Here is a 23,488-nt window from a genome sequence, read left to right as displayed (position 1 = left end):
AAAAAAAAATTAAAAAAAATAAAAAAAAAAATGTTGATGTTTATTTAATAGTTTACATTAATGATACAAATGCACATTGTTCTTAAGGAGGCTTCTTCCCCATCTTCCCACACCTTATGAAAACATTACCAAAGTTGTGTTAGAGAGTTGTTCATTCTTCAGACTGTAGAGGGCAGATTTGAAAGGAAACACTATAAACTATAAAAAGAAATTCATCTTTTGTGTATTATGTGCAAAATATAAACAGATCAGTTGTTATAATAAATTGGTGTGAACAGGTTTAGCACAGTTTCGCATTGTTTTGTTCTCTTTTTGGCAGTGTCAGGTAAAGTGAACAGATTTACGTTTGTATCGTATCAGAAATCAGTGATGCAAAGCAAAAGCTTCTATGTAGATTAAAATCGAGGGCTGTGCCACTCTTACAATTTAGGTTTCCTACAACCCTCCACTTCAATTCCAGTAAAAAGATGAACTTGTCATGAGATGAATTGTGCGCGTGCATGCGAAGAAGTGCTAGTCTGCAAATTGTGTGTGTGACAAGTTTCATTTTCAGAAGAGCCTTTGCTCAGCACAAAAAGAGCGTATCATGTGTATTGACAAAAGAGGAGCGGAAAGCTCTTAGTGATAATTGGAACTGGCCAGCCACCGTGCAGCAGAGGTCAGAGCTCAGAAACCAGACGGCTGAATTCAAAAGGTCTGTGCCAAAATGGTTTCACGCATTCCAGTAGGTATACAATAGTTAAAAAATCATTTCCAACAAGATGTGATCTGCAAAAGAGTAATACGACACTGCAGATTTTACTCAGACTGCACTGCCAGTCCATCATTAGCAAGCTCAGGGGTGCTCAATACTGTTCCTGGAGATCTACCTACATACAGAGTTCAGACACAACCCTGATTCAGCACACCTATCTGTAATTATCAAGTGCTCCTGAAGATCTTAATTAGTGTTAGTTGTATTTTATCAGGGTTAGAGCTGGACTTCGCAGGCCAATAGATCTCGAGGAGAAGGATTGGACACCCATGAGCTAGATATAGATAGTATTGAATAGAGTGCAGCAGAAATAAATCACAAAAAAAAAACAAAACCCTGAAATAAGTTCGCATTTTTGCATTTCCTGTTCCATTGTCTTGAAGTCAATTATTATTTTTTTTTTTTATTAAATGCCTGAAATACGGTCTTTGGTGAATATAAGCTTAGGGTATTTTCTTGTTTTATTGTACTATACAAAACACATTAGTAATAGCCCACTTGTGATTGTTTTTTAAGATTTGATGTGTCTTGAAAAAGATGTTTGCGAACCAGGGGGTAATGAGAGAGATATTTTCATGGACAATAGACATCATTAAATATTCTACCTCAGATTTTCCAACTTGTAGATTTTTAAATAAACATCAAAAGAGTTGTCAGAAGCTTAATTTGACTATGGTAGAGTTTGTTTATATATTATTTAACTTTAGCGTTTTACTTTGTGATTGTATTTAGATTTTAAATTATGTGTATTCATTTGTGAATATTATCATGTCTTTTATTAGATATAGAAACTATTTTCTGCAATAATCCTAAAGCTAATGGAAAACTCTTATTGGCTCTTTGTCCAGGAAAGCAGGGTGATGCTAACTTCTATGTTAGCCTAAAAAAATACATACTCACTGCAACACTGTTTAGTGGAACAAATACTGTAACAACACCAAGAGCCCAAACATAACCAGTGATTGGTCCATGTTTCAGTCAATGCACAGGCACACCAAATACCATCTGCAAAACACTTACATTTGGCAAACTTACCAAATAGTATAATTTTAAAGAAATAATTTAGTGAAAATGTGCAAAGGTACATGATTGGTGTGTGTATTGTATATGACAATCCAGCTGCCACATCAGTACAGCTATGACTCCTACACTTGATGGGATGTGTAAATTCTTCTGAAAAGGCCCATTCCTCTTTTACAAATGAAGTGAGCCTCTTTCATCAGGATCAATATATGCCTGAGATCCTGCCAGGCCGGGAATCATAAATCTGACTTGCAGTGAGAAGGAAAGCGAGCAAGAACGAGAGAAAGGGCAGATGGGAAAGGGAGGATGAGAGAGACGACGGCTCCTCTTAGCCTAATGGAGGACGGTTCAAAAGTTTAACACGCCGGCCACCCGCTCACGTCTTTATAACCTCTTTGAGTCATAGTTTGTGGGTGAGGGCCGATCACGTCGATGGCCATTAAACCAACTGGGGTGGGGTGGGGGAGGGATGGGTATGGTGGATGCATTAGAGAAATTGGTCCTGGCTGCCTGAGACGGCATACTGTACTGAAGTAATTACAACTGCTGGAGGGATGCTGCGGCCAGTGGGTGTGTGTGTGTGTGTGTATGCATGTGTGTCCGGAATAGTCTGCCGCAGAGGGTCCAGGCCCCGCCCTTCCATCTCTCCAGCAAAGCGTCTGCCAACGGGATAGGGCTGAGGCTTTATTGATGAGATGGATGAGGAGGGAGATAGGGATAGAGAGACAGATGGGGCTTCTGTCCAGGCCATGGCAGTGCTGTGGAGCCTGCGCTCAGGGATGCCGCCAGCGTGGCCAGCTTCCACTGATTAGCAGCAGCAGGAGCTCCAGCACCAGTGATGATGGTGATGCACGCCCACAGAGGATTTGAGCTCGGCTGAGGCATCTCAAGAGACATCCACCTGCAGGATGGGACTCGCCTGCTTCAAGTCCTGGAAGTACAACAGCGGTGCACAGAAAGGTGAGCGAGTGCTTCGCTACTTCCCACCGGTGTATTAGTTGTTCAGACAGTGTGAACTTGAGAAAACTTTTTTGCAGCATAATACATTTTATATATAGACATTTGATTATATTGCATGTTATATAACTAGAGAGAGAGAGTATACATATTTTTAATATTCAGAATTAAGATAAACTATACATATTGAGGAGTGCTCATAACTAGCAGCTTAACCTGAAAGACATGGTTTGCATGAGTTTCTGGGTCAAGCGATTACTTCCAGTGCTTGAAGGGAAGCAGTACGTGAAGGACAGACTCCATGTCACGTTGACAGAGTTTTCACTTATGAATACATTAAAGCAGAGAAGCGACAGGTAGATTTCTGGTTTGTCTTTATGGGCAGGAGAGGATTTCAAAATAATGTGTATGAAAAGACTTGGGTGGAACAAGCAAACAGAGTTGACTAAATCATTGTAAATACAGAGAGATCTGAAAATGAGGATAGATGACATGAATGTGAAAACCTGAAGTCTGCGGAACAGCTCTGCTGTTATATATTTTGCTTGCAGCAAGTAATGTTATTGCTACAAATAACACCCCCAACAGGCAACTTAGAAGAATGCAAAGTAGCCTATTAGATGAGCCATGCGTGATAAAATTCTGCATTGTACCATGGATTAGAAAAAAAGTATTTCTAATTCATGCAAACATGAATCAGAAAAAAAATCTTTCTAATTCATGCAAACATGAGGAAAACTAGGCTGTTGTTTTTATGCCACATAACCACTTTAAGGAAGCATTTGCCATTGTTTCAATTACTGAGCTATAAAAACAAGAGTCCCTAACCCCCCATGCTACTCTTTATTACATGCAGACTTCCTGTTTATTACATAGATTGTGTCAATGAACCGACTACTTACACTGGTTATCATATTTATCCTCAAGTACTTGTACTGAAACAGATAAACGAAAAGACAATTCTGTCATTATTTACCCCTATAAGGTTTTTCCAAACCTTATAACTTTCTTATATGGAACATAAAAGGAGATGTCAAGCAGAATGTTAATGCAGCACTTTTCCATATATGCTGAAAGGATGTTGCTCAAAAAATAACCAAAAAAGCCAGATAAAATACAACTTTGCACTATATTCCAGGTCTTCTGAAGACAAATGATGTGAATCATCCCCACCATTTGAGATTTGACATCGGTAAAAATAACCTTCTCACTTTAGGCTTCTTGGCAGGTCTTCCAGTTCTATCAAACCTTTACAATTAATACAGAACACGGCAGCAAGATACATTTTTAATGCGCCAAAAATAATGCACATCACATCTTTGTTTAATACATTGCACTGGCTACCAATGGCTGCTCGCATAAAACTCAAGGCATTATGTTTGCCTACAAAACCACCACTGGCTCTGCACCCATTTACTTAAATTCATTACTTCAGACTAATGTGCCTCCAGAAGCTTGCGTTCTGCAAGTGAACATCGCTTTAATGTGCAATCACAAAAAAACCACAAAATCACTTTTTAATTTCAACTTTTGAAATTAAATGTTCCCTCCTGCTGGAATGACCTCTAACTCTAACACTTTCTATTCTAATTCTATTCTTTAAAAAAGTGTCCCTTGTAGACTTTACTAACTGCTTGTTTTCTTAAAAAAAAAAAAACACTAATTTCTCTAATCTTTTTGTATTCTATCTGTTTCTTTTCATTATACAATTAACGAAAGAAAAAAACACCTTTAACACTAGCTTGCTCTATTCTTTTTCTATTCTATCTATTTCCTTTTTATTAATTATATGATTTAAAAAAACAAAAACCTTGCTACATGTATTGCATTAAGCTAACTGAGACTTGTTATAGCACTTGTATATCATTGCCTGTCCTCATTTGTAAGGTGCTTTGGATAAAAGCGTCTGCTAAATGACTAAACGTAATGGAATTTCTGGAGCTTTACAAAGTTGTATCATCATATGGAAGAACACTGTAAACATCTCTTTTTTTATGTGTGTTCCATTGGCGGATTTGGGTTTGAGTCATACAGTCAAGACACAAGCTTAATAAATAAATGAATTTACATTTTTGAGTGAAATATCATTTTATGTCCATATTCTTTGCCAGTATTTTTAGCAAGTACTTATCAGTGACTGTCAAAGGATTTGATCCCCACTGTGGCGGCGACTGCTCTGAATCTGTGAAATGCCCTTTCATGGCATTTCAATGCTCTCCTTTTAATATCATTATTGCTTAGGCCAGCCTCAGCAAGTGGTCGGTATTGATAAACCACTTAGCTGGAGTTTTACAGCTCTCGTCTTGTTACAGAAAGTGTCCTCTTTGGGATTAATTACTGCACTCTACTTGCAAATGTGAGTGGAATCTGGGGCATACTTTAATTGTGACCGAGACCCATCTTGTGATTAATATTGTCTCTGAGAGATGCATGAAGGAGAAAAAAATGGCAAGAGTTTTTAATTTAATTCTGAAGATCAATGCTCTCCTTTCCCCTCACCGAACTCTTGTGGTGCTTAAAGATAAGAAATAGTGATCGGATTCATCGTGGGCTGTCTTCCAGTTAGCTCACTGATGGACTTGAAGGACACAATGGCCATTATGGACGAACAGAGATTTTTCACACAGTGAAGCTATATGCGCCACTTAGCTTTAGCCTTACTCCACCCAAAAGACAAAGATTTAATGTTGTATACAGTATAAAGAAAGAAGTATCATTAAACACACTAGCGTAATATTGTCTTCTTAATACAAACCTTCTAAATTCAAACCCCCAATTTCTACTTTTGGGTACTTTGTTGCTGTGGGATTGTTAAACTAACCTTTTCAATGTATTTTCCCACTGTCTTTCCATTTAGAAGGAAACAGGGATGTACTGGTTAGTCCTGGCTCATATTTCTTCCTGTCAAACAGCTGTGGTCAGGGGGAGGAATGGCTGAAGAGCCTAAATAAGGGCATCTGGATTCCTTTTACAGGTACACACACACACACACCAGAATATCTGACTAATTCTATTTCTACACTCAGTGGTCTCTGGAAAATCCAGGCCTGTGCGGGTCATTCTCATGATGAAACACTTCAAAGTTTAACATTCAGTGTGACGATGAAACAGCAGATCCATCCAATCAGTCTTCAGGATTCCAGCCATAGACATAACAACCCATTCACACAATACACACACATTCCAGACATTTCCAAATCATGGGCCATTTATTGCACACTCTAATGACTAGCCTCCTCACAGACGGCACTTTGTCTACCATGTTCGCAAACCTCACAAAATGCTGAAAAACACATGCTGCTAGAGCTGATGTCATTCAAAACAGCAAATATTGAGAATTGTCCTCGTGATTTCTGCAAACGAAGTTGGCAAGTGTTTTCCAGCCAGTGTCATTTAGAGTTCAAGCACCATCTCATGAACTTTTCTCAGTGGTTCAGTCTTCTCCTACTCTTTTACTTACAGCATATGTTGGCGTGAGAGCTCATGGGCGGCAGCTGTGTGTTTATCTTGGCAGTGTGCCTGGGAATAATGATGTTATAGTACACCTTGGTTTTCTCATGAGAGCCATCAACCCCCATCACATCCATACAATGAAATAGCTTTGTGAATGCAAGACACTACAACAGTCATACAAATATCTATTTTCAATAAGAATGTATGCATTTAAACAGGAAACAAATATCGATCAATCCCAAATCTTCATTCAAACAATCCAAAAACTGATTACAAAATGTTTTTCCATGGCAATAGAAGTCATATTTTACCTGAGTTTGAGTAAATGTTACTTAAACTGTTTAGATTTATAAACTACTATAAATTAATTTGATTTAGTGAATCAAAACGGCATACAGTGCAAACAGTACAATCCCATTTATGAACAAATGGATTGGAATGAGCCTTTTTAATCATTCAAAATGACTTTTTACTTTAGTGTCTAATTGATTGTCAGTTTTACTTCAGCTGGTATCCACAGAGCAGTGTTGGTTGTGTTGATTATATCTGTACAAAATTATATTTAACAGATATAATCCTTGATTATAGAAAAACATGTATATATCTTATATCTGTTAAATAGGAATTTAATTACATTTGGGTTCTGTTGTTAGTTTTTCAAATTAATAATTTTTTAAAATTTTTTATACAATTAACCTTAAAAGAAGGTTAATTGTATAATGTACAGCATTAGTATAGAGAGAATTTCTCACATATGCAAGCAAACGGATAATATAGCTGAAATATGCCCAAATGAATCAAAATGAATCATAATTTAATTAAGAGCTTGTACCCACCCTATAGTATTCATCTACAGTGCCGTGAAAAGGTTTTTGCCCCCTTCCTTCCTTTTTTTTTTCATTTTTGCATATTTGTCAGACTTAAAAGATTCAGATCATAAAACTAGTTTTAATATTACACCAAGATAACCCGGGTTAATACAAAATGCAGTTTTGAAATAATGATATCAATTATTTGTAGGGAAAAAAGCTGTCCAAACCAAACCTGCCTGGCTTTTCGTGAAAAAGTAATTATCCCCTAAATCTAATAGCTGGTTGTACCACCCTTGGCAGCAACAACTGCAATCAAGTGTTTGCAATAACTGGCAATGAGTCTTTCACAATGCTGTGAATTCATTTTGTCCCACTTTTCGAATTGTTTTAATTCAGCCACATTGGAGGGTTTTCAAGCATGAAAGCACTGTTTAAAGCTCATGCCATAGCATCTCAGTCCAAACTTTGACTTGGCCTGTCCAAAACCTTAATTTAGTTTTTCTTGAGCCATTTGGAGGTGGACTTGTCGGTGTGTTTGAGATCATTGCTCTGCTGCATAACCCAAGTGAGCTTGAGATGACAAGCTGACGGCCGGACATTCTCCTTCAGGATTTTCTGATAGAGCGCAGAATTCATGGTTTTGTCTTATCAACAAAAGTTTTTAGGATAATTAAAATTTGTGATTGTGATTGTGTAAAGGTGATTCAAGCCTTTTTATTTTTTAAAATAAGCCTGCACTTCTTTAGATGTTGTCGTTGCACTCTTGGAGTAATTTTAGTTGGCCGACCACTCCTGGGCTGGTTCACTTCCACAGGTTCACAAGTTTTGTCCATTTGTGGATAATGGCTCTGACCATGTTTGCTGGAGTCCCAAGGCCTTAGAAACGGCTTTATAACCCTTTCCAGACTGATACATGTCAACTATTTTGTTTCTCATCTTTCCTTGAATTTCTTTAGATCACGGCATGATGTTCGGTGTTTGGACAGCTTTTTTTCCTTAATAAATGAAATCATCATCTAAAAACTGCATTTTGTATTTACTTGCATTATCTTTGTGTAATATTCAGATTTGTTTGATGATCTGAGTCTTTTAAGTGTGACCAAAAAAAAAAAAAAACCCACAAAAGGGGCAAAATCCTTTCCGTGGAACTAAATATAATGCATTTAAAGTGCCCCATTATTGATTTTTCAAAATGACCTTTAATGCAGTGTTTAACACAGCTCTAAGTGAATGAAAACATCTTGCAAAGTTTTAAATCTGAAAGTGTACCGTGTGTGAAGTTACTTTCTCTCAAAAGAAAGAGTCGACTCTGAATCATTTAAATGAGTCCTTTTTAAAACACATCCCAAGCCATGTCATGTTGATGTAAACATGAAACATTTGCATATTACCTGGCCATTTGTTGTGCGTGCAGACCTGGGAAAACTTGATTTATGCGTTGGTCTGAATGAAAATGCTAATTCATTCTTTGCCACTATAGGTGCCACTCTTGGAGCGGTAAAAATAGCCGTTTCCCTGGCTGTACACACAAATCAGCACTGCTCTCCCAAACACTGCTTTATCAGATATTACAGGCATGATGAAATGGAAATTAAATCTACCAAGCAGAACAATCACCACAGATTAGCATGAAAAACTGAATCGCTGAGCGAATCGTTTAGTAGGCGTTGAGCAAATAAGGTAAAAATAAATGCATATTATAAAACCAAAAACCAAAATATGAACCTTTCATAATCGTAACCCATGATAGGGGCACTTTAATGACAATTGTTTTATCTAACATTACCCAAACACACAGTAGATTTTATATGTTATTTTACAAAGACAGTCTTTTAAATCTAATCCAGGTGAAAAAAAGTACACTTCCGAAATGTAACATTACTTAAAGTGCTCTTTTTTAGCGCACTAGTTTTGTACTTAACTAAAATGAATCTTTACTACTTCTTAAGATAAACTTATGATCATCTTATTCTACTCACCTGTGCTATTTTGGGACACCATGAATATAAACTAAAATGAGATTTTAACATACTTATTTAACTATTTGAAAAAATGATGTGTGTATTAATGTATGAAAGATGGTTCAAGTGTACTACAAGTGGTAAATTAATACTTTTTTTAATACAGAGATACATTAAAAGTGTATTCTTGTTCAGATTTATGGTGTCCCAAAATAGCAAAATTGAGTACACTTATATGATCGGAAGATTATCTTAAGTACTAAAGAATCAGTTTTACCGTATAATGTACAAAATAATGGTGTGCAAGAATAGAGCACATTAAGTATATTATGGAAGTGCACTTTTTTTCACCTTGGAAAGTCTTTTCCTGTACATGCAAATTTGAGCTGAATGGAAAACTCGAGTTTCAGAGTCCATGTTGCTGCTTATTTCCCAGGAGAGATTAACATTCCCAATGAATTCCCTACATTACCTCTCCAACATAACTCCACACAGCTCTGGGGCTCCTAAAAGGTGAGAGATGGCCCTCCAGATAACACCACCACATTCACATGCACCGCACACTCACTGGGCCAACGTCTAAGGATCTGTTTTAGACTGGGATTCTCATCAGGGGCCAAGTTACTGGGCACAAATGTTTAAAAAGGGTTTGAGGGGTGTGTCCAGCTGTGTCCAGTGGAAACTTCTTGGATTCAAGCCATGTGAGGTACACAGGGACAGAGAGAAAGAAAGGAAGATATAGCAGAAAGTTCTAGCTCATTTATTTTTAGTCAATCTGTGTTTTGTGGCGTTACTGATTCATGTTGAGGGGACAGAAATAGGGGAAACAGAAGGTGTTGGCGCCACCTTGGCCACACTCCAGTAACCCTGCAGTGGAGTAGCTCAATACAGATAAGAGGTCGCAAGAAAGCAGACAGGAAACAAAGAAAGAAAGATTACAGGAGACGTACTTTTAGAAAAAGTATAACCGTGTTTGAAATTCAGTTAGGGAGGCGGACTTAATTTGACAGTAAACCGAGGAGGTGCTGACTCACGTCACTGGAGACTCTGGACAATTAAGTCCAGACAAACATAACCTCCCCTCAGACGCGAACACAGACAAGTCTCTGTTGATGTCACCATCAATGATGGCATATGACTGAGACATCCACTTCAAGAGGCAGCGTCACAGGGAACATCTACTTTGAACTAGACTTATTCCCATTTTATTGAAAAGCTCCCAAAGGAAGAAACCTGGAATGGTATAAGAGGTCGAGCACTGGATGGACAACAGTGTGGAAGAAGTGCTTTCATGATTGGGATGCATGTAAAAGTGCGACAAGTTGTTTTTTGATCAATTGTTCATTCAACTTTTGGACTCTTAGTAACTAAAACTGAAAGAAATGTCCTCAAAATAAGGTGTGTACTTGAACAATGCCTCCTCTTTCATAATGAGGACTGTCATCTGATTTGGAATGCTGATATATCCGATAAGCTCGCGTATCTGAGCTGGAGGGTCAGTGTTGCACATCGGCAGGAGAGAGAGAGAGAGAGCTTCTCTTCGGTGCACTAAGCCTCATCACCTTACCTGCAGACAGGAGAGCGAGAGAGAGGGAGGAGGAAGAGCAAAGGGAAAGGAACATCAAGTCCTAGACCAAACAAGTTTGCAAAACATGAGCAAAAGGGATTTAGGTTCAACGAGGACATTGGTACGGTGCCAGATTCAAGATCGCTACGAAGACTGAAAACATCACAGGGTGAGGTCAGTATAGCGGATTTGTGAGTGCCCCCCAAAAAGAAGACAGAGCCAGACAGACACAATTGAAGAGACAGACAAGAAAAGATGCCTGAAAACAAACAGACAATCCAGCGGACTGGAAGCTATCTCTCTCACTCTGCTTACAGGAAGATAAAAAGGGTGCTGAGCTTCAGAAGACGTGAGTATTAAATATTAGGCAGGGAGAGCACACACCATCACACACAGAGTTGGATTTTGGTGCATTGCAGCTGCAGCGTGCATTACTCTTAAAGCCGAACATTATTATTGTTTTATGCATCCGTCCCATTTCTGTGGACTCAACACGATCTTCAATTTATGCTCTTGAGGTTAACAGCTCTTGCTATTTCAGCACATCTCAGTTAACAAAATTAGGTAACTAAGAAGAAGCTATACGGGGTCTGATGCTGACAGCTCTATACCTGTATTTTACCATCACAGGTGTATTTGGTCAAAGGTTGGAGGAGACAGTCCTGTATGAGAGGAGGTATGGGGATCACATGGCTCCTTTGGTGGTGGAGCAGTGTGTTGATTTCATCCGAGAGCAGGGGCTCACAGAGGTGGGACTCTTTAGGCAGCCCGGCCAGGCCACTCTGGTTAAAGAGCTACAGGAAGCTTTTGATGCTGGGGAGAAACCATCTTTTGACAGGTAAGAGATTGACGTTAATAGACATGAGTCGTTCCGTTTAGCATAATGTAGCTACATTAGCAGTGATTTGAAAACTATACAAGCTACCTAACAAGATTCAAGAAGAATTCGTCAAACTGAATTTACTTGAAAATGTTTCAAAATTCCAATTCAGTTTCTCAATTTTAAGTGAGGTAGCAGTAATTTTTCTAAGGAATTTAATGAAGAATAAGAAATTCATATTGAACAGCAATAAGTGTTCCAAGGAAAATAAAAAAAATAATGAATTAGAAAATAAAGATTCAACAAAGCTAACTTTGAATGACTTGACAAAGCCAAGTTCGAAAGTTGAAAATGTAGCTTCATTGTGGACATGGTCAATTCAATGTAACTTATAAATTGAAAGGGAGCTGAAGTTGAAGTTTGCCCTACACTGCTGTGTGTGTATTCTCTGTATTATGAGGACCAGATATCCCTTGTGGGGAAATTATATGTGAGGGGTAGATTTAGGTGTAGGGTCAAAGTTAGGGCAGGGGTAGGCAACCCGCGGCTCCCGAACCTGCATGCAGCTCTTTCATTCCTCCGCGGTGGCTCCCATGTTTCCAATACTGTGTAACCCTGATATTTAAGAAAACCTAAACTCTTCCCATGCACTTTTTATGGGCAAGTGTGTTCACGTATAAGTTTTCAAAGGGCCAATGTGAATACATCTAGATTTAAATGAAAAGTGACAGTACAGAATAATTACAGTACAGAAGCTATAAAATATGTTTTCTGCCTTATTCTGTGATAAGTGGAAAAAGTGTTTGTAGTATATAAACTATTATATTGATTATACAATCATAACCATAAAATTGTCATTAGTAAAATATATCAAAAATATTATAGAAGACAAATGATTGGTTATTGTCCAGCAGTGTATTTTATTTCTTAGCCAAGTAAGAGATAAGAAAAGTATTTTTAGTTTTTTTTTTTCAATTAGATATATATAAATATAATTAGGGCTATTATTATTATTATTTGAAATTTCTGTCCCCCTCACTTCTGAAATTATTGCTATGCCCCTGCCTTATAACATTACTGAATATAACACTTTAGCTATATGCCGTGTATATTTGGGGATCAAATATTTAGTGACTCCATGTGAATTGTATTTGTTGGGAAAGGGGCCAAAATGGCTCTTTTGACCCATGGGTTAGGGTAAGGGCATAGAAAATACAGTTTGGTCTGTATACAATTATGCCTATGAAATGTACCCATAATGATAGGAATACCAGTGTCTGTGTGTATGAGATATAAAAACAAATTATTAAAAGTAATTTATTAATAATGTAATTAACAAAAAAAGTAAATGCAACCACAAATACTCGAATTAACTCTCGTAGTGAATACATGTTTGCTCTCCCAGCAGCACAGATGTCCACACAGTAGCATCTTTGCTAAAATTATACCTCAGGGAGCTGCCTGAACCTTTGGTGCCGTTTTCCCACTATGAAGAGTTTCTTGTATGTGGCAAAAGAATCCCCTCAGACAGAGAAAAGGTATAATAAACCATGTTAACTATCACTAACTTCAAATAGCACATGATGTTATCTGACAAATTTAAATGAAATGTGTTTTAATATTATTATATTCTGTTCATTGAGGAACCAGCAATAATTTGTCTTATAATCACATCCTGTACTTTAGGGTTTGCAAGACTTGAGGAGTCTCCTTTATGAGCTACCTGTAGCAAACTTCAACCTCCTGAAATACATCTGCCAGTAAGACTGAAGTATTTTTTTTATTCCAAGGTTTAGGGGTTAGTTTTTTTTTTCATATTCTTTTTATATTTATATTGGCATTTGGAGTTTTAGCCTAATGTGCAATGATGTGTCTAGTCTTAAATGTTTAATATTGCTCACATCAGATAACACGGCTATGACACATCTCGGTTCCAGATTCTTAAATGATGTGCAGTCATACTCCAATGTCAACAAGATGAGTATCCAGAACTTGGCAACAGTTTTTGGGCCAAACATCCTAAGGCCTAAAGCAGAGGACCCAGAAAGTATCATTGGAGGTGAGAAATATTTAGGTCTCCATAAATATGGTTTGTGGCAAAACCAAATAAAATCCTGGCTTCAACTGAGATTTAGATAGCTCTAACTACTAAAGTTAAGTGTATGTACTCATGATTTGAGGTCATATGAAACTGTTTTCCTTAAATCTGTGGGGAATGCACTTACTCATACCACTCTTCTTTACTAGGGGCAGCAGTTGTGCAACATCTAATGTCTGAACTGATCCGTGAGCACAGCTTGCTCTTCTCCAGAGAGAACTGCAACCCTCCTGAAACGTCTTTACAAGCCGCCCTCCCCATACAGAGACACAGTAACCTTGTGGAATGGGTGCACGAACCACCTGCCCACATGAGGCAACCTCTGTTGAGCAAAGATCAAATGGTCCTTCCAGACCAGACTGTAGCCTGTCCACATGAACACTCTCTACCGTTAAACACAAAGAGGAGAGGGTCTTTTCAAAGCCCTTATAACAAAAACATTGCCCATCCATCAGAGGCAGAGCAACAACGTGAAGAGAACTCTTCACCAACCAGCTCTGCTCTGATTTATGACAACTACAGTCAGAACAGCCCAGCACAAGAATCTCTCAATACAGGGCATGTACCTACACCCTCAACCCCACTACCTGTCACTACTGCCTGCTCTTCTTTGAGCAAAGAACTGGAAGCTGGAGTTCAAATGTGTATGCAGTCAAGGAGCTGGCCTGACATCGAAGAACTTAGCTGTGGACCAGAAAAAGCGCTAGGGAAAAGTGGAGGCAGCAGTGAAGCCCAAGATAGTACCTTATCTGTCTATGACAACATAGTTACTAAGGAGCAGGGGGAGCAATATATAGAGGACAGGGAGGCCAAAGGTACTGCCAATGTGGCTGAGAGCAGCAGCTCTTGGTCCTCTTGTGAGATTGTGCCTTTGGATGGGGGCAGTGGGAGCGGTGGAGCTGCAAGCCCTCGCAATGTCTCCCCAGAGCAGTTCTCCTCATTCAGAATGGACTCTAGAGAGGAAGAGCTTTGCCCTAACTCCCCTGCCTCATCCTCTGCTCCTACAGATGCACCTTTAAGCACCGGCAGCAGCGAAGTCTTTTTACCAAATGCTCCCCAAGAGCTCCTGGGCTTTCCAGCTTCCCATGCAATGCAGTGCCTTGTTGCAGGGCTTCGTCAACAGATGACCAGACAAAAGGCGGAGTACGAGGCAAAAATTAACAGGTAAGATCACTAAATCAGTTGTCTTGGTAACTGACAACAGGGATTGCAAAAGCAAAACAGTTGCAAAAACAAAATGGACTGCAGATATAGGCAACATTGGTTCTAGAGTGCCTTTGTCCTGCAGGGTTTAGTTCCCACTTGCCTGTAGCCTTAGTGATTCTGAAGACCTTGATTAGCTTATGTGTTTGGTTAGGGTTGGAGATTAACTCTGCAGGACAGTGGCACTCCAGGACTGACTTTGCCTATAAATGTCAGTTCAAAAATTACAGTGAGGTGTGTTGGAGCACTAGTGGATCTGAATGGGGTAGGATGGTAGCTCTCTAGTAGCAGGATTGGCTACACCTGCATTAACGCAGTCTTTCCCAACCCTGTTCCTGAAGAAACACCAGCAGTACACATTCTGTAACCTTACTTTTCAGGTCTGAGTCTCTAACAAGCCAAGAAGTTGAGTCGAGTGTGTATGATTCAGAAGAGTAAATTTTTTTACGATGTTGGTTTAGCGTTCAGGGTTGAGAAACACTGGACTGATAAATAAGCATACCTGAACACAGTATGGTTTCTCCATTCTCTGTCACCAGGCTGGAGCAGAGGAACAAGGTACTTCAGGGGGAAGTTGCAGGGCTTCGCTCAACTCTGGAGCAGCAGCGGCGCTGGGTCAGTGTGTCGGAGATCAAAATGAGAAATGTAGAGCGAGCCCGTGTAGATGCTGATAGACGGAACACCACTCTGCAACAGGAAATGGAGCAGTTTTTCGAAACATTTGGCGAGCTTAACGCAGAGGCCCGGAAAACCAGTCGCATTGTTCAGAGTTTTTGAAACATTCACGTGCTGTGCTACAAGACCAGTCTTAGTAGCATATTAATGTTTAATTGTTTTAAAGCAGTGTTTTTTAAACTCTGGTCATGGGAGCATCCCCAGTAGCATACATTTTCGATGTCTTTGTTATTCGGTACCTCCATTTCAAGTCGGGGAATTTCAACCAACACACCGAGGAGTGGAATTAGGAAGACATAAAACATGTTCAGTGTTACAAGTACTCCCAAGTCAAGGGTTGGGAAACAGCTATATAGTAATAACTGTTATAAAAAAAAAAAAAAAAAAAAAACAGGACACTTTTTCAGGGCTGTAGAAAGGAGGATGCATTCCTGAGGGAAACCATTGCCCCACTTTCAAGAACAGTTCTGTTGCCTGAACGGATGTGGAGACCAGCATGCTCCAAATAATACTAAAGGCAATTTTTTTGCCATTTGAGTGATCAAAGACTGTGGAATGATCCAAAGTAAGATAAAATTTCATGTCTAGTAAGCATGGATGTCATATTCGAGACAATAGATTCAAATGAAAACTTGTCAGTGAGCATTTTATTTAATTGGAACCTGTGTAGGTAACGCAATACACAGTCATACCTTGTACACAAACAGTTCATACTCTGAATGCATTTGTACCATATTAAATAAAACATAAAACAAACAGTACTTTGAGCTTTTTATTTGGCCAGTTGTAACAGATGTAACCTTTATTTTTTACACAGAGAAAAGAAGTCTCACTCTGTTTTTGTAGATGGAGGATAATTTAAGGTTTTGCATATGTTTCAGGCAGGTTTTTGATTTGGGTAACTCTCATCATAGTCCACTGACAGGGCACCCATATGTAGCACAATACAAAACACGTGATAGCTAAACAGACATTACTAGCACGGAGCAGTTTGATATCTATTCCTTTTACAGGATTTGATTGCTGAACATGAGAACTTGTTTTCTTAAGACCAACTCACTCTGCACCGACAAGACATGACTCCCAGACACGTTTGTCTGGTTTTGTCAGATCAGTGTGTTACCCCTGTTGGTGTCTGTTTAGGTTGGCCAGTGCTTTTTCACCAACTGAACATATTAAATCTGCGTTTGTCGGAGGGTGGAATGTCTGAGAAGTGACATACTGTAATAGGTTGGCTGTCAGAATCTCATAGTGCAGTGTGAACTGGCCTTTATGAAGATAGTCTGAGAAGTAAATTAATATCTTAAATGTGAATAATTCTTCAAGTCATTACTGATTCCACCCCTGGTGACAGATTGTCAGTGACAAAAACACCGTTAACATTCACAAACACGCACCCTCTCCCCCATGGGAAACAGACACCTAAAAGAAGAGAAAGTAAGCCCTTGAGAAAGTGTGAGCCAGCTTTGTTTCGTCATCTTGAAGGTCTCAGTGCTGCAGAGGTCCATCACGAGTGTTCATAACAGGAATCAATGAGTCCACGACAGCAAAACTAATTTGCATGAGGCTCAGAAATTAGAATGGAACACAATGCACTATTGTGTAATATATTATCACTGTGCCTTACAGCAAGGTGAAGCACCAAAAGAAATCTCACAAGCTCAAGCAGAGCAGGAAATGTGATGTTTGAGAAAACGGACAAAGTAGCATGGGTAGCAAACAACCCAGCCTGCTAAAAAAAAAGAACTTGATAGTAGGTACTGTACATTACCATCAATAATTTTGTGATCTCCAAACCAAGCTGTAGAGACACTGATAGTGAGAAGCTTTAGGCATGAAAATTATGGTGATGCTAAGTTCATCCTCCAGTCCTGTCCATCAGTGAAGGATCTACCTACTGATATTCCCATTTCAGTCTGTCAGAAGAGCTTGGAGGCTCACAAACTCAATGCATTTATATTATCCTCCAGAGGCTTTCCAATCATTTACAACCAGAAGACAGGTTTCTGCAATGACCTCAAGTCTGGGATGAAGAGGGCTTGTGTTATCATGCATAAAAATTAACGTAGAGTACAGGACACTTCATCATACATATCTACAACACTGGAGGGAAAAGAATGCAGAGAGGCTGAGTAAACTGATGAAACGGTGGGTTTCCATCATGAATACCACTGTTAAAGAATCACACAGTCCAAAACAGGTCTCTAAGCAGATGGTTACCCACAGTATGTCACTGAATCGCAAGTCTGCAAACATTAAACTAAGGATGTAGAGACATGTATAAAGGAAATGAAATGATATGGCCTTGATAATTCACACATACTTGAAAATCTGTCAGTGTTTTACTGAGAGGACATCTTTAAGAAGAGGAAACTGAAGAAATAAAAATCAGCTGACAAATCAGCTATAAAAAATAAAATAAAAAAAGGAAAGGAAATAAATTTGCGTTGTACATTCTTATGGGCTTTTCAAGTTGGAGGAGATTAAAAAAGGCAATGGTTTGCATTAGCTCATGCAATTAAATGTACAATCTTATGAGATAAATCACGATCTTGTCAGCGGTGTGATTAATTATTCTTGGAATAAGGAATAGGGGCCTTGATTAGGATGTTGCATCCAAAGTTTTCCATTGGATATCTAGAAGTTTTTGTTCTTATTGTTCTTTTTCTTTTTTAAACAGTATTCTCACTTTTAAACGTCTGTGCAATTTTCTTTTTAAATCAATTTCAAGTCCCATTCACATAGTTTGTTTTAAAGTACAAATGCTAAAGCATATTCAGAAGCTGTAAAATTCTTTCCACACAGCACAAAGAAAGACAAACTGAACATTTACACAAAATCTATGTACGTATATATACACGACTATACCCTAACAAACTGAAAAGCATCATTAGGTTCTCTTTTAAAATGGGTGTATGGTGACTATGTACAGAGGCAGGCACTATAGTTCTGTTTCTAGGTGTGTTTAGGCATATTTCAGTGATCTGTAGTTACAATAGTTGTCTAGTAAGTGTTCTTTGTTAATATCATGCAGCAATACTTATAACAGGAACTCATTCCAAAGGGACTGACTAGCTATAAAGTTGTCCAAGAATTTATATCTGTGCTTCTTTTAGGTGATGAAATGAACGGTAATAAAAGCTACATCGCACAGAGAGAGAGAGGACATAAATGACAGGGATAAATCCAGATATTACACATGCTGCTGCAATAACGCCACTAGACTTATTTTTAGATATGAAGTGAAATGTGAATGCATTAAATCATAAACCTATTATTTATTATTTGCCCATTTAGGAACAGTTTTTTTTAATGTAAAACTAAGACTGTGAAGATGCAGTCAAACATAAAAGAAAAGAATAATAAAGATTTTAGATTTTGCTGTTGGTGTGTAACTGAGCTTTAGCCACAACAGACTTGTCTAAGAGCTAATATTACACAAATGTCTGATACAAGCGAGAGAAAACAGCCCCTTAAAAGCAAGAGTGAAGGATTACGAGGGTAAACTTGAAGCTGAATGAACGTGCACCCCCTGTTGGCTTCAGTCAAGACCACGGCATGGCCCACACAGGTGATGGAGAGGGATGTGACATAAGCGAGAAGACGGGGGATGTTGAAGCCACTCAAGTCACTCCTCTAATGGTCCTGTGAGGGTGTCGATGCAGGAGCTGTCGGTGTCTGAGGCCAAAGTCTGCTCCGTTGACATGGACGAGATGTCGTTAATAGAGGATGACTGGGAGGCAGTGGTGCTGCTGTTCACAGTACTGTCTACTACACAGAATGCAATGCATCAAAATTAGGGCAACTAAATTTAATGTGCTAAAGATAAACTTCTACTGAATGCAGTTAACCTATTTTATTGTTTTTGTGTTCCAAATGTTTCTCTGTAAATGATTTTAACAAAATACTTGATACCAGTGAGTTTGAGAGAACAGTCCGACACCTGTTTACTCTTTTCCTCACCAGCTTAATTTTGTTTTTGCCAGCCACCGGCAGCATTTTTCAGTTTCACAAAAGTTTCAATTTCCCCCAGAATATGCCAAAACAGAGTCTGCTTTAAAACAAGCTGAGGAAATTGCCTTTTGTAAAAGACCATGTCTGGAGCAGATTCAGTATAATGATCAAAACAAAGATGGAATAGATTGCTTCCAACAACACATCCAAAGATTGCAGGGTCGTTTACCACTTTCTGGATCGACATTTCATTAAGTAATGATAGGCAGTTTTGATTTACATGCTGTTTAATGCTTGATGATCTTGTTATTTTACATATGAATCTGCTTATATATGCAACTGCTTGTTACTGCTTCTTCGCTGTGTTTTGATCGAGACTAAAGATGCGTAATAGTGCCTCCTACCATACACCAGTGAAAATTGTCAGAGAAGCATCTCATAATTGATGGAAAATTTTGTCTTCGGCAGGGAAAGAATTGAATTCAAAATAAGCAACTTGCGTATCACAAGAACGCCACATTGTTAAATTTTCTGTCCATGTCAGCTTAAGACCTTTTCTGTTTTTTTGACTCTACAGGTACTGATTTTCCTGTTATCTTTGCTGGTAAAGCACGATAAAAAGTGTTCCACTGTCTAATGTTCACTCTTTACAACAATAAATTACACTACGCAACTAGCTTTTCTATAGAGGTGACAGCCAACGAGCATGAGGATTCTAAACAACATTTAGTGAAACATTAAAATTAGTGGCTAAATGTCCATTCAGTAGTTTGGATCCAATTCCAATCCAAGTTTTAGACCTTAAAGGGATAGTTCACCCAAAAATCTAAATTCTGACATTAATATTTTATAATATCTTAATTCATCTTCTGAAGATAAACGAAGGTCTTATGGGTTTGGAACGACATGAGGGTGAATACTTAATGTCATCATTTAGATTTTTGGGTGAATTATCCCTTTAAGGTCTAAAACTTTTTACATTCGATCCAAACTACTGAATGCACCTTTAGCCACTACATTTTTTTAATAAATAAATCAGAGACTTTTAGTGAAAGTGAAGGTTCTTTTGAACAAGTATGGTAAAATCTTAACAAATTACTTAAATTACGGTTACAATTTTTATAGTAGGTTTATTTTAATGTGTAGAGACAGAATACTAACCAAAAGAATCCAGAAAAAAGCATTATACAGAGGTTAGAAATTGATTTGCATTTCAGTGAGTGAAATAAGCATTTGATCCCAAATCAAAACATGAATTATAACTTGAAACCCTTGATGGCAATCACAGAGCTAAGATGTTTCTTGTAGTTGGTCACCAGGTTTGCACACATCTCAGGAGGAATTTTGATTCACTCCTCTTTAGAGATCCTCTCTAAATCCTTAAGGTTTCTTGGCTGTCATATGGCAACTCAAAGTTTCATCTCCCTCCACAGATTTTCTATAGGACTTTAGGTCTGGAGACTGGGTAGGCCACTCCATCACCTTAAAGAGTTACTCCACCCCAAAATTTAAATGTTGTCATTAATCACTCACCCCTTATTGATCCAAACCCATAAAATCTTGGTTCGTCTTTGGAATGCAATTGTAGATATTTTGGATGAAAACTGGGAGGCTTGTGACTGTCCCATTGACTACCAAGTAAACTACGACTAAATAACAGTTTACATAAAACAACAAATAACAAAGTGTTGAACCACTGATGAGATGGACTTCTGACAGTGTCTTTCATACTTTTCTGGACCTTGACAGTGTAACTTACTTGGCAGTCAATGGGACAGTCACAAGCCTCCCAGTTTTCATCCAAAATATTGAAGATGAAAGCTTTTACAGGTTTGGAACAACATGGGTGCAAGATATTAATGACAAAATGTTCACTTCTGATGCAGGATTTCAGTCCATTGCTGCGTAGTGTGTTACCATTGTTTTGGTTGTGGTCTCAACTGCCTTAAGATCATTAACAAGGTCCTAATGTGTAGTTCGGGGCTGATCCCTCGCCTTTCTCACGAACTTGCCCCATGAGGCGAGATCATAACCAATCTAATCTGTGGGAGCCAGAATTCTTGCTGGTTGGTAGGGCCTCAAATACTTATTTCACTCACTGAAATGCAAATCAATTTTTTGGTTGATATTCTGCATCTATCTGTTAAAATAAACAATAATTATAGACCCTTAATTTCTTTGTAAGTGGGCAAACTTACAAAATCAGCAGGGAATTAAATAAATTTGCCCCACTGTATTTATAGTACGAGGTCGAAATACAACACAATGTTTGTCAGTTTTCCCAATAATCATTGTCAAATAGACAGACACACATTTACATTGTTTTCACATTTGTACGTGACTCACCTAAACACTCCTCTTTCAGCACTCCATTCTTGTTCCTCTCCTCCCAGTCCATTACTTCTTTATAAATCAACTCTGTAGTGATGGGAAAACCCAAAGAAATCATAAAGATATTTGTTTTACAAATCACTAATAACTCACATTCATCACTTTAGCAGACATTCAAATTATGAACTTTCAAGGTCAAGGCTCAAAAGCTATTCCATTACTTTAGAATAAATGAGAATGCAAATGGATCTGGGATAAATTCATCACAGTAACCATTTCTGCTGTAGGCATTCATTTTCTACAAGAAGCTAATAGCTCAGCAGGAGGTAGTGACAGCAGAGGGTGTTTGTACCTTTCCACTGCTCAATGCTGTGTTCCCGCTCCTCCAACTGCTTGTCTGATATCTGCGGAGGAGGCTGAACACATGAAACAATCATTATACATCCTAGTCTCAAGAGAACCTCCTTGCATAGTAAAAACTTCCCCTGTAAAACAGTTTCAACTGGACTGTGCAAGACAAAAACACTTGAAAGGGTAAGGGTGCACTGACCGCATCGGCCTCGGCTGGGTCGTACCACACACGGATGTAAGGGTGATTGAGGGCCTCCTGCACAGAGATGCGGCTTTCAGGGTCGATTACCAGCATCTTTGACAGCAGGTCTCGTGCTTGACTAGCTACATTAGGAATGATGTAAAATGTCACGTCAATGCAATTGTTTAAAGTACAACATTAAGAGAACACTTAGACAGCAAAGCAAGAAAAATCTTACTTTTGATCTTGTCATGCTCTGTCTCTGAAGGGAAGGCCCAATCGGGAAAAAGCTCATTAAAGCTGACTCCAGGAAACTGGGGTTTGTTCATTACATAGTTCCTTACGGTCTCCATCAAACGGTTCATAAACTCCAGCGAGGGGGTTCCCAAAATCTCAATCACTTTATTCCACTGGTCAATATCTGAGATTAACTCAGTCAAGGATATAAAGGTGAAAAAGGATAAATTCGCATAAAATTCAAGACTTTCAATGACTAGGACGGACACTGGGATATATGCACAGTGTACAAGAGTACAGAGGATACGATCAGTGCCCTGGAATATGACACTTCCTTTAACCATCTCACCCATGATGCAGCCCACCGACCAGATATCCACTGGCAAAACACATACAATTAAAATTATATATGCCACAATTTTATTTGGATCGCACCGCTTAACTTTCGAAAGCACTACTGGGAAAAAAAATTAATTAATTAAAAAAAAACAATGTTTTACCATTCTCCTTGTATCTCATTCCCAAGATGACCTCTGGTGCTCTGTAGTATCTGGTTACTACATAGGGTGTCATCATGAAGTTAGTGCAGGCGGTTCTGGCCAGCCCAAAGTCTAAGATCTTTAGGGTGCAGTCAGACTTCACTACGATGTTACTAGGCTTCAGATCCTGAGGGGTAGAGATGACGGTTTCATACTGTCATACTGAAAAACATCTCAGGCATTGATAGATTGCAAAGTATATGATTCAGGGAACACAGCTGGTGATGTGTCATGCTGGTTTTGGTCTTCACTTATTTAAAGAAAACATTTGTTACAAACCTTAGGATACAAATGATAACAGTAACTGTCAATATTTTCCAATGCATGTACTAAACAAATTGTTTTCTAGAGATGTTAACCGGTTGGTCCGCCAATTAATTTGCAATACATATGAACAGCATGTGACAAACAACTACAGTGGCCAATAATACATGTAGACACGCTATACAAAATGTTTCGTTTTATAATGCTACTGCTGTATTTATGCAGATGACTTTATTTATGACTTAAAATTGTACACATTAAAAACAGCACAGAGTAAGGTTTTTATAGCTTGGGAATATTCATTTAAT

The 23,488-nt window shown here is 38.5% G+C and overlaps 2 protein-coding genes across 6 annotated transcripts in view; one reads left to right on the top strand and one right to left on the bottom strand.

The window, feature by feature from the left end:
- The first annotated feature begins 2,520 nt into the window (after positions 1-2,520).
- On the top strand, positions 2,521-16,084 carry LOC127985902 (rho GTPase-activating protein 24-like). 3 transcript variants are annotated; one of them, XM_052588105.1, is made up of 8 exons: positions 2,521-2,737; positions 5,592-5,708; positions 11,158-11,365; positions 12,756-12,885; positions 13,034-13,107; positions 13,285-13,406; positions 13,595-14,609; positions 15,188-16,084. In XM_052588105.1, the coding sequence occupies exons 1-8, from the start codon at positions 2,686-2,688 to the stop codon at positions 15,423-15,425; spliced, it is 1,956 nt and encodes a 651-aa protein (XP_052444065.1). In that variant the 5' UTR covers positions 2,521-2,685; the 3' UTR covers positions 15,426-16,084. The 3 variants fall into 3 exon arrangements, with proteins under 3 accessions (XP_052444065.1, XP_052444064.1, XP_052444066.1); XM_052588104.1 differs by having other exon boundaries at positions 2,522-2,737; positions 12,753-12,885; XM_052588106.1 differs by lacking the exons at positions 2,521-2,737; positions 5,592-5,708 and adding an exon at positions 9,667-10,876 and having other exon boundaries at positions 12,753-12,885.
- Positions 16,083-23,488, bottom strand: part of LOC127985904 (mitogen-activated protein kinase 9) — a 28,902-nt gene continuing 21,496 nt past the window's right edge. For 2 of the 3 annotated variants that reach the window (XM_052588108.1, XM_052588107.1), the window contains 7 exons: positions 22,878-23,043; positions 22,685-22,756; positions 22,379-22,561; positions 22,159-22,283; positions 21,961-22,024; positions 21,624-21,695; positions 16,083-19,094 (listed from right to left, as the gene is read on the bottom strand). In XM_052588108.1, coding sequence (XP_052444068.1) covers positions 18,952-19,094; positions 21,624-21,695; positions 21,961-22,024; positions 22,159-22,283; positions 22,379-22,561; positions 22,685-22,756; positions 22,878-23,043 — 825 coding nt within the window. In that variant the 3' untranslated portion in view covers positions 16,083-18,951. The remainder of the gene's footprint in view (positions 19,095-21,623; positions 21,696-21,960; positions 22,025-22,158; positions 22,284-22,378; positions 22,562-22,684; positions 22,757-22,877; positions 23,044-23,488) is intronic. The other variant, XM_052588109.1, reaches the window with a different exon arrangement.

The sequence above is a fragment of the Carassius gibelio genome, chromosome B21 (genome assembly GCF_023724105.1).
Source record: "Carassius gibelio isolate Cgi1373 ecotype wild population from Czech Republic chromosome B21, carGib1.2-hapl.c, whole genome shotgun sequence".
In the NCBI taxonomy this organism is placed as follows: Eukaryota; Metazoa; Chordata; class Actinopteri; order Cypriniformes; family Cyprinidae; genus Carassius; species Carassius gibelio.
The sequence above is the reverse complement of the archived record's forward strand: the minus strand, read 5'-3'. Positions and strand labels throughout refer to the sequence as shown.

What these genes read in the sequence shown, in the direction of transcription:
- LOC127985902 (XM_052588104.1), top strand. Translation starts at nt 2,686, where the DNA reads ATGGGACTCGCCTGCTTCAAGTCCTGGAAGTACAACAGCGGTGCACAG. An exon ending in CAACAGCGGTGCACAGAAAG is followed by an intron (nt 2,738 to 5,591) that starts GTGAGCGAGTGC and finishes CTTTCCATTTAG; the next exon opens with AAGGAAACAGGGATGTACTG. An exon ending in CCCAGAAAGTATCATTGGAG is followed by an intron (nt 13,407 to 13,594) that starts GTGAGAAATATT and finishes CTTCTTTACTAG; the next exon opens with GGGCAGCAGTTGTGCAACAT.